This window comes from Leptodactylus fuscus, chromosome 3 (genome assembly GCF_031893055.1).
Source record: "Leptodactylus fuscus isolate aLepFus1 chromosome 3, aLepFus1.hap2, whole genome shotgun sequence".
NCBI lineage: Eukaryota > Metazoa > Chordata > Amphibia > Anura > Leptodactylidae > Leptodactylus > Leptodactylus fuscus.
Window position 1 is genome coordinate 177740428 of NC_134267.1, and position 11511 is coordinate 177751938.

General features: G+C 40.8%; 1 protein-coding gene across 2 annotated transcripts in view; it reads left to right on the forward strand.

Moving 5' to 3' along the window:
- The window catches only part of TRPC1 (transient receptor potential cation channel subfamily C member 1), a 56374-nt gene extending 45293 nt beyond the window's left edge, over window positions 1-11081 (forward strand). For both annotated transcript variants that reach the window (XM_075268843.1, XM_075268844.1), the window contains 2 exons: window positions 337-531; window positions 9185-11081. In XM_075268843.1, coding sequence (XP_075124944.1) covers window positions 337-531; window positions 9185-9412 — 423 coding nt within the window. In that variant the 3' untranslated portion in view covers window positions 9413-11081. The remainder of the gene's footprint in view (window positions 1-336; window positions 532-9184) is intronic.
- Window positions 11082-11511: the final 430 nt, after the last annotated feature.

Genomic DNA, 11511 nt, shown 5'->3' on the forward strand with positions numbered 1-11511 from the left:
AATCAAATTCAAAACATTTACCATAAAACATACTTTTTTAGCTTATACTTTGCCTTTCTTAGTCAGAAATTATAATAAATGTAGTAAAATGATACAATACATTCTGATTTTTACCTCTTTATATAACATATCTTAGAGATGTTCATTTGTAACATCCTTTTGCATCCTATTTTTCATATCTTATTTGATGAAAGAATAATATCTTTGTTCCTCAATCATACAATGGATGAAGAAGATCCAAGGTCAAACTGTCAGAAGAGATAACCTTGGGTATGCTATTTCTCTACGTCTTAACCCTCATCTGTGTCTGATCTCTTTGTATTTTTGGCCTCCTAGAACCATGAGGATAAAGAGTGGAAGTTTGCCCGGGCTAAGCTGTGGCTGAGCTATTTTGACGACAAATGTACGCTTCCCCCACCTTTCAATATTATTCCATCTCCCAAGACTATTTGCTATTTGTTTAACAGTTTGAGTAAGTGGATCTGTTCCCATACTCCATCAGGAAGGGTCAAGCGACAGAACAGTCTCAAGGTGAGGCGGCTAATCTTTTCTTAACTGTACCAGACAGCACAGTATCCATTTAATATCCTAACCTTAGCTCCAAATATAAACTCACCTTCCAAGAATTTACAAATATGAATCAAGGATTTATCAAAGGAATGTAGGTTATTTCAGGAATATTTTTGTTTACTTAATTTTCTTGAGTTACATAAAATGAGCCATTTTATAATTTTTTTTATCATTTGACAAGCATTTGGACATTATATTATAGAAATAAGAAACCCAAACACATGGGGGGTATATACTCCATTCAGTCGTCATTGGTCAGAAATTGCCTGAACTGGGGTAGCTCAGGAACCCAGTGCTGCAAGACAGTGAGTCACTTTCGTTCAATGGTACAAAATTCAGCAGAATTCTTAAAAATGTATGTATATATATATATATATATATATATATATATATATATATATATACACACTCACCGGCCACTTTATTAGGTACACCATGCTAGTAACGGGTTGGACCCCCTTTTGCCTTCAGAACTGCCTCAATTCTTCGTGGCATAGATTCAACAAGGTGCTGGAAGCATTCCTCAGAGATTTTGGTCCATATTGACATGATGGCATCACACAGTTGCCGCAGATTTGTCGGCTGCACATCCATGATGCGAATCTCCCGTTCCACCACATCCCAAAGATGCTCTATTGGATTGAGATCTGGTGACCGTGGAGGCCATTGGAGTACAGTGAACTCATTGTCATGTTCAAGAAACCAGTCTGAGATGATTCCAGCTTTATGACATGGCGCATTATCCTGCTGAAAGTAGCCATCAGATGTTGGGTACATTGTGGTCATAAAGGGATGGACATGGTCAGCAACAATACTCAGGTAGGCTTTGGCGTTGCAACGATGCTCAATTGGTACCAAGGGGCCCAAAGAGTACCAAGAAAATATTCCCCACACCATGACACCACCACCACCAGCCTGAACCGTTGATACAAGGCAGGATGGATCCATGCTTTCATGTTGTTGACGCCAAATTCTGACCCTACCATCCGAATGTCGCAGCAGAAATCGAGACTCATCAGACCAGGCAACGTTTTTCCAATCTTCAATTGTCCAATTTCAATGAGCTTGTGCAAATTGTAGCCTCAGTTTCCTGTTCTTAGCTGAAAGGAGTGGCACCCGGTGTGGTCTTCTGCTGCTGTAGCCCATCTGCCTCAAAGTTCGACGTACTGTGCGTTCAGAGATGCTCTTCTGGCTACCTTGTTGGAACGGGTGGCTATTTGAGTCACTGTTGCCTTTCTATCAGCTCGAACCAGTCTGGCCATTCTCCTCTGACCTCTGGCATCAACAACGCATTTCCGCCCACAGAACTGCCGCTCACTGGATGTTTTTTCTTTTTCGGACCATTCTCTGTAAACCCTAGAGATGGTTGTGCGTGAAAATCCCAGTAGATCAGCAGTTTCTGAAATACTCAGACCAGCCCTTCTGGCACCAACAACCATGCCACGTTCAAAGGCACTCAAATCACCTTTCTTTCCCATACTGATGCTCGGTTTGAACTGCAGGTGATTGTCTTGACCATGTCTACATGCCTAAATGCACTGAGTTGCCGCCATGTGATTGGCTGATTAGAAATTAAGTGTTAACGAGCAGTTGGACAGGTGTACCTAATAAAGTGGCCGGTGAGTGTGTGTATATATATATATATATATATATATATATATATATATATATATATATACTGGCCTTTAATGTATGGGCATGAATTTTATAGTTATTTTAGTTGTATTTAGTTATAGTGATATATCCTCATTTTCTGTCTGGAAGAGCTCACTTGTGGTTGTTCCGGATTTTAAGAGTATGGAGTACTGAATACAGCCCTAGACAGCCACAATGTCATCAGTTGTGTCCAGCATAGGTATTAGATAAAATGCCAGGCACAAACGATATGGAAAAAGCTCTCTTTTGGTCCATTTTGCAGACCATGGGGTCCCACTAAAGCCAAATGGTCCGTGAACATCACAGGCAGCACAAATATGCTGTCGGCTTTTCACGGACCCAAAGACATTGAATAGTATGTGGATTTTTTTTTATTTTTTTTTAGTTGATCTGTTATTCATGGACTTGAATAACAGATCAACCACGGACAGCATACCACCTGTAAATTAGCAGGGTGGGTGGTGTCTATGGGTAGCACAGACCTCACAAATCCACATATCATACACATGGGAATGAGGACTTAGTATGGCATTAGTACAGCATTGTTTCTTAAGGTCTTAATTATTAACATTGGCAATATAACTGGTTTAACATGCAAACTGTAGGTATTAGAGATGAGCGAGTAGTTTTCGATCGAGTAGGTATTCGATCGAATATTACGGTATTCGAAATACTCGTACTCGATCGAGTACCACTCGCTATTCGAATGGAAAAGTTCGATGCAGAAACAGCATTGATTGGCCAAATGCTATACAGTCGGCCAATCAACGCTGGTTCTTCTCCTACCTTTAGAAGTCTTCTCCGTGCAGCTTCCCCGCGGCGTCTTCTGGCTCTGAATTCACTCTGCCAAGCATCGGGCCTGGGCAGAGCCGACTGCGCATGCCCGCACTACATTTTCTTGTAGTGCGCTCATGCGCAGTCGGCTCTGCCCAGGCGCGACCCTCACTCATGGACTTGGTAAGTGTAATTTGATCAAATGTTACCTACCCCTGAAACCAGCATTTTCCCTCCATAGAGTATAATAGGATTCGATATTCGATTCGAGTAGTCGAATATTGAGCGACTACTCAAAACAAATATCGAATATCGAACATTTTACTGTTCGCTCATCTCTAGTAGGTATATATTATATATACTTGCTATTCATTTTATATTCATTTTTTTTTGATTAGTCAAAGACAAAGGGGATAAACTTTAGAGAATATGGATGGTTATCCTCAACAATTATCCTCAACATAATATAATGACAAACATTTGTAATGCACTTTTTTCATGGGGTGTTACTCACACAGGGAGTTGGTGGTTGCTGTACAGGCACTCATCCCCAACACCTACAAGGGTCAGTTGTTTTTACAGAAAGCCAATTTACCTACTAGAATATTTTTGGAATGTGGAGGGAAACCAGAGTACCCAGAGGAAACCCACGCAAACAATGGAAGAACATAGAAACTCCATCCAGATGTTGCCTTTGGTCAGGTTTGAACCCATGACCCTAGTGCTACAAGTCAATGATGCTAAAAACTGAGCCACTGCGCACAACTCAAAAAGTAAAAAAAAATAATGTAATGTATCTGAACAAATAATTTTGTTGTTTCAGCAGTTATTGAAATTGTTTCCTACAAGTTCCATGATGCCTCAACTTCTCCTTCCTCTCTCATTCACCCCCCCTTTCCCACACACTCCCCCCTCTCTGTTTTCCTAGCTAGCCCACCCACTACACCCTCAGCAGCCATCTGTAGTCTCTCAGTCCTAACTTACCACACCTCTCCCTCACTCACCGACCCCCCCTCCCTGTATATTGTTTTCCACAAAAGCCAATTAAAATAAGACATGCAATAGACAAGAAATGCCGACATGTCTTACATATTAGATGTACTTGCGATCCCCCTGTAAAGAAAGTGCACATGGGGGTCGCAAGTACATTCAGTATGAAAGACATGCCGGTTTCTGTTGTCTATTGCACATGTGCGGGCCGGCACACATTTTTGTGATGTTGCCAGGCAGTCATCCAGGCATTAGGATTGATCGGCTCAGGAAGACTATTGCACATGCCCAGTTTTAAGCTGTTCTGCGCTGGAAAAGGTCCCGGCAGGGAAAAGTAAGTGTGAGGGGAGGGGACGGAGAGGGAAAGGGTCAGGAAGGCAGTGGAAAGGAGGGGAGGGTATCGGGATATTGTATGTGACACTCCATTTCCAAAAGTGGCAAAATGTAACATCACAGGATCCTCAGAAAATATGCCTGGGGCGGTCACGTGACAGCCCTAGCGATAATGGCAAGTATACATTTTTAGTAATTGAAGTAGGTGGGATGGGGGGGCATAATTTAATGTATAAATGTGTAATGTATACATTTTTATTCATTCCGGACAACCCCTTTAAGGCCTTCTGGGCATAACCGTAATGGATTTATGGTCCACAAATACTGATCCGCAATCTGCACAAAAACATGCCTGCATGGCATCAGTATGTCATCAGCAATCACGGATATGATTCCTTACACTGGTCTGTGCCACAAATGTGGTGAAAAATAGGACATGCTTTATTATTTGTGGTCCTTGAATATGCCATACACAGTTGCGCGTCTGGGCCCATAGAAACAAATGGGACCGTACTTTTATCTCAAGTTACCTGAAAGGAAAAAAAAAATGTGAATCTGAAGCAAACCAACTTTCAAAGTGTCTTAATAAATGGAAACAGATAATATTTAATAAATGCAATACATGCAACACACACATATTAGTACCCAAATAAAACCTTATGTTCAAACAGTATCCTTAATCTTATGTAATACCATCTAGCCTGTAATATATTTTTTCCATTTAATAGGATACCTTAAGAGCCAGTTTGCTTCCAAAGCTATTTTATTGTACATTTATTCAAAGTAGAGAAGGTTTATTGAGCATATGCTTTTATGGAACATCTTATACATATATAGTACACGTGCTTTTACTTTACAAAGTATTTGCCAGGATCACAACAGATATTAGAGCTACATAATGATATTCCTGGTGGAGTTAGGAGGATTATAAACCTGATGAAGAAATATAATACCTCTCTATAATACACTGCAATATAATAAAAGGTTAAAAAAAACACAACAAAAACATTATATAATGAGGATCATCTGAAGGACGTAAGACCAAGAACTATGGGAATCCAAGACTGGCTTCTTTGTATCGCCATTCCTCATGGAGATTGCTGTGGAGTCCACAGCAGTCTCCATTGTGTTCCGATATCAGATGTAGCAGTGTTGACAGCATCAGAACGGCTACATCTCCGGACGGAGTGTGCGCTTGAACCCTTGTGCACACTCAGCTCTGCTACATCAGAGCCGAGGGTGCACTTGAACCCTTCTGCACCCTCAGCTCTGCTACACCACCGGAGCGCACGGCCAACTCTGCTCAATCTCCGGCATAGCAGAGCTGGCCGTGCACTGAACTCCCGGCTACACCACCGGCGTAGTTGAGCTCAGCACACACATTCAGCTCTGCTTCATCACGCCAATAGAATGCATTGGCCAGCGCTGATTGGCCAGTTTACAGAATTCGGCTAATCAACGCTGGCTCTGTCGGAGGAGGCGGAGTCTAAGGTCGGACCTGAATGGAGACTGGTGTGGAGCGATCTTAGACTCCGCCTCCTCCGGCAGAGCCAGCGCTGATTGGCCGAATTCTGTAAACTGGCCAATCAGCGCTGGCCAATGCATTCCTATTGGAAAAAGTTAGCTTGCGAAAATCGCAAGCTGACAGGGATTTCCATGTAATAAAGTGACTTATATGCCCCCAGACATGCTTCCCCTGCTGTCCCAGTGTCATTCCAGGGTGTTGGCATCATTTCCTGGGGTGTCATAGTGGACTTGGTGACCCTCCAGAGACGGATTTGGGTTTCCCCCTTAACGAGTATATGTTCCCCATAGACTATAATGGGGTTCGAAACCCGTTCGAACAGTCGAACTTTGGTGTTCGCTCATGTCTAATAACTATGTCCTTGTCATGAGAATCTAGACCTCTTTTGATGCAGCCCATAATTTTATTTGCCTTGGCAGCAGCTGCCTGGCACTGGTCATTAAAGGTAAGCTTGCTGTCCACCAAAATCCCTAAGTCTTTTTCATTGGCAGTCTTACCCAGTAATTTACTATTAAGTACATAGTCATACATTTTATTACGTCGACCAAAGTGCATTACCTTACATTTGTCAACATTAATCTTCATTTGCCAAGTCTCCTCCCATGCTTCCAGTTTCCTTAGATTCCCTTGTAATATTCTACTATCCTCCTCATTATTAATTACCCTACAAAGTTTAGTATCATCTGCAAATATAGACACCCTGCTTTGTAAACCCTCTACCAGGTCATTAATAAAGATATTAAATAAGAGAGGACCTAATGCTGACCCTTACGGCACCCCACTGGTGACTGTGACCCAGTCCGAATATTTACCACTAACTAGTACCCTCTGTTTCCTATCAGTGAGCCAGTTGCTAACCCAAATGCATATGTTTTCCCCCAGTCCCAACATTCGCATTTTGCATACCAACCGTTTATGTGGGACAGTATCAAAAGCCTTTGAAAAGTCCAGGTACACCACGTCCACTGCATTACCCATGTCCAGTCTTGAGCTGACCTCCTCATAGAAGCTGATCAGATTAGTCTGACAGGACCAATTCCTCATAAACCCATGCTGATTGGGTGTGATAAGATTATTTACATTGAGATACCCCAGGATAGCATCTCTTAGAAAGCCCTCAAATATCTTTCCCACCACAGAAGTTAAACTTACTGGCCTATAGTTCCCATGTTGACAGTGAACATTAATTGTTCAAAATTATACCAAATGCAGTACAAAGTTGTTTGTGTAAGTGAAAACTCAGTAAAGCCCATTCACATGACCATATTTTGTGGTCCCATCATTGTCCCCAATTGTGGATCTGCACAGTATTAAGGTTAAATTCCCATGTTGGCACTTTATGATAAATTAATGGGTTTTGGGTTGCAGTTTGGGCACTCGGTCTCTAAAAAGTTTGCCCTCACAACCCTAGTCTAAATGGGTTAAATATTATCAGATGTAACTAGCCTGAGTACTGAGCCCAATAAACAGTGTTTCAATGTGACTATTACTAATGTTTCATTTACAAAGGATATCATATAATATAGAGAGATTTCACATAGTGTAGGAGCATCATTACAATATGAGTCAGCCGATAATCCCACATTATACGCCCTCTTACACTTCAGCCCTGTATCCTAGTTTTCCATAAATTTTAACCCCTACATGGGCTGTGCTAGTTAATAACAGGATTTTATGGTTTTATGTTTTATGTGATTCTTGTAAATATGATAACCCATATTACAGCATGTTCCTTCCTATAAATGCTCAACAATCATCAAAGCCCACAGCAGAATATAACAAGGACATTGATAAGGTTTCCCATTTTATAAGTAGATTCCTTTTCAGACATGCTGGTCTATGGGGTGCGGATTAAAAATGATCAAATAATCGAATCCACCAGGAACAACATCTGCAAGGAGTTTGCATGTTCTCGCCGTGTTTGTGTGGATTTCCTCCCATTCTACAAAAACATACTGATAGGAAAAAAATGTACATTCTGATCCCTATATGGGGCTCACAATCTACATAAAAAAAAAGAACAAATAAGAAGAACTTTACATATTGAACATGTAGTCTGTAGAACGTATCAGGAGGAGCTGAGCAGAGTAATATACAGCTTTATGAGAAGAGATTCAGAATAAATTGTTATTCATTTACATCCCTGTTTATCGTGTGTATGAGCCCAGTGGGCGGCCTAGTATCCATATCAGATTCCTCCATGGGATACTAGAGGTAGTAGGGATTTACACATGATCTGTTCACTCCCCTGACATCTGAGGTTTTGTCTTCTTGAAATAATCCTAGAGCACCTATTCTTTGAACTATGTATTGTGCTGTTCCTTTGTAATATCCATTGATAGCATCCATTTAACTATTGATAGAGATTTACCATAATGGATTTTTTTTTTTTTTTATAAATCACAAAATTCTTGTTAGACACTTGTTTTGTCATTGCAACTGAGCTCCTATCAGGTAAATTGACCTGAGCTGAAATACTAGACACAGTCTATTGATAGGAGTATGTTCACATCTGCATCTGAGGCTCCCATAGGATTCTGTGTTGCAGAGTACCTCTAAAAAAAAGTCCTGCAAAGTCAGGGAGAAAACAGTAGATACCTGATAGACCGCACTATAGTCAATGGGGTACCTCAGGATCCTTTGTTGTATCTCAGAATGGATCCACGTTCATTATTTCATCTGTTCTTCTGTTCCTACTATGTAACCAGAAAACGGATTAAACAACACAGATATGAACGTACCCTAAGTGTCCATTCACACGGAGGAAAATGGTGAGGAATTTGGTGTGGAATTTCAGCGCTGAAAAAAAAAAAAACTCCCTTTGACTTCAATGGGTTCCTTTTTTCTGCTAGCTAAAAAGAAAGCCATTGAAGTCAATGGGAGGCTTTTATTTCAGCGCTGAAATTCCACACCAAATTCCTCACCATTTCCCTCCATGTGAATTAATCCTTAGGTTTCATGCACACATGAGCATTCTGTGGATCAATGAAAACGGAACAGATGACACCCAGATTGCTAACCGAGTCTCATCAGTCGTGTTCATTGGCCCATCCATCTATTGAATACAAACAGGTATAGGACCTGCTTCAGAATTTGCAGCTCTTAAATGTGGCCAGGACACACTGTTGCATAAACTACGGCTGCGTGTATAGGCCCATTGAAATGTATGGGTCTGAAAAAATTGTAGCCGTGTTCATGAGGTCTAAGAAAGAAGTTTCTGGAAGAAACCAGCCATATTTTTCTAATCTCATACAAATCCTTTACTGTATCAGTGTTTATTTCAGTTGCCACCTATATGAAGGTTTACAGTAATTCCTTTTTATTACACACGAATAGGAATGGAAGAGTCTCAGGCAGAAAAGGGACGAGAACTACCAAAAGGTCATGTGCTGCCTTGTACATCGATACTTGACGTCAATGAGGCAGAAGATGCAAAGCACTGACCAAGCCACAGTAGAAAACCTAAATGAGCTCCGCCAGGACCTTTCCAAATTCCGGAATGAGATGAGAGACCTCCTTGGCTTCAGGACCTCGAAATATGCAATGTTCTACCCAAGGAATTAAGACCCTCCATTACAGAACTGATCCTTTTTTCCTACAGAGCTGTTTGTGCTGGTATTTTCTGCATTTGTTTGTGCCAGTATTTTATAGTGTCATCCTGGTACATCTGGTTATAATTTTTTTTCATGAAAGCAGCATGATAAATAATTTTTTTAGCATTTTGCCCAATTTCGTTATAACTAAGGACCTCGTGTCCTATTTTTTTTTTTACCATGGAGCAGGGATTGTCCATAGTGCAACACATTTCCTTAACATATTGTATGGTATCATTAACTGGAGCTGTATGCGTCTATACAGAGATGGCGCTCCGTATGGGCAGCAGAGGATTGGTTCTCCCTAGTGAAGAATATATGGAACCCAGCAGGCCTATACAGTCACACCTATAACTCCCTCGTTCATATTATAGTCTTCTGTTTGCACAAGATGACAATTAAATTGCTATTAAAAAAAGAATAATCCACATTTTATGACCTCCTAGAGTACACAAATCACTGTCTGTCCGCGGTTGCACTGGTAAGTACATTTCCCATGATAGTTTGCTAAATAGATCATAAAGGTATGTGTGACCAGGTCTCATGTATCAGAATTATTATTACAATATTATTATGGAGGACGGGTTTAGCCGGGATTCTGCTTTGCACAATAAAATATCGCCATGTTATAATGTAAGTGAATGGAGTTGCACTGTGACCCGAAGAAGGCTGTGATTGTGACTTTGCACTTGATAAAAGGTCGAGCACTACTTTCACTTACATTAGTGAAGGAGTTGCAGGGTAACATGGTGATCATTGTTCATGTGATGGGAGTCACAGCCAAAATTGCTGTGTAGCTTTGGCCTTAATGACATAGACTCAATTCACCTTTAAGTGGAAAAATTCCTTATTGACCCCTGTTGCCAATAGGACAGATCTCAGGATCAACAATAGACATTAAACCAGTTACCCTATAAAACTTGACCCCGCACAGATTAGCTGTGTCAGTAACCTCTAGGTTCTGAAAGTCGGTGCAGTGTACTGGGGGTGTATACAGTACATGCTCCTATTCATGTAATTGAAGTAGCACAGCAGCCCCATCCACTGAATAGTGGTGGTTCTGGGGAATTACAGCGCTGCTCCTATTACTTGAATAGATGCATCCTGAATATGATCCCTGTCTACTGCACCAGCAATCTATGCATAAAGGCTGCTGAAACAGCTGATCCAAGCGGGTTCCGGATGTCAGACACCCACATATCACACACATATTGATGACCTTTTAGTATGTTAACTCCATCTAGGGCCATAAAACCCATTTATTATTCAGAAATGTACAAGAGACAGACGTGTCCTCATTATCACAGGTGAAAAAGTGCACGGGGCGCTATAGTATGCACTGCAACTTCCCTTATGTTATATTGGCAAAATGCTGAGACTGGTTCATCCTTCTGCTTCATGAAGAACAATACACTGTATTATGGGATGTACACTTTTAATGATTCTGTTCCATGTATCTTTATTGGTTATTATGGTCTTGTGTTATAACGTTGCCGTCTCATATATTTACACACATTTATTTAACTGAACAAAGTCTCTGGTTATTTATGCAGTTTGTTCCTTTAGGTTACAGTTATTTCATGCATTTATGGCGCAGAATCTTCTCATTTCATACTGTTTATTTATGACAAATCACTATAAAAAGATTAAATTAATATATTATTCTCAAAAACGTCTCTGGCTTTAATATCATGTGACTGCATATATGAGAGGTCGCAGAGCTGAGTGTGGGTTTCTTTGTACTGTTGCACTTTTTTGGGAAGGGATGCAGAATAAATACTAGGGGTATTACATTTGATGAATAGAGGAGTGAGGTCAGCCCAGCCGGAGGGGCGCAATGGATAAGGCTAAGTTCCCATTTCTATTATAGGATATCCTATTAATATTATAAATGTGAAAGTTTGTGGGTTTGTGACTTTGGATGTTCGGATGTTTGTTCCTCAATCACGCAAAACCCGCTCGACCGATTTGGCTGAAAGTTTCCACAAACATAGTTAATACACCCGATTGCGCAATAGGCTACTTTTCGTCACAATAGCACACATACATTTGTGCCAGGAACCCCACAAA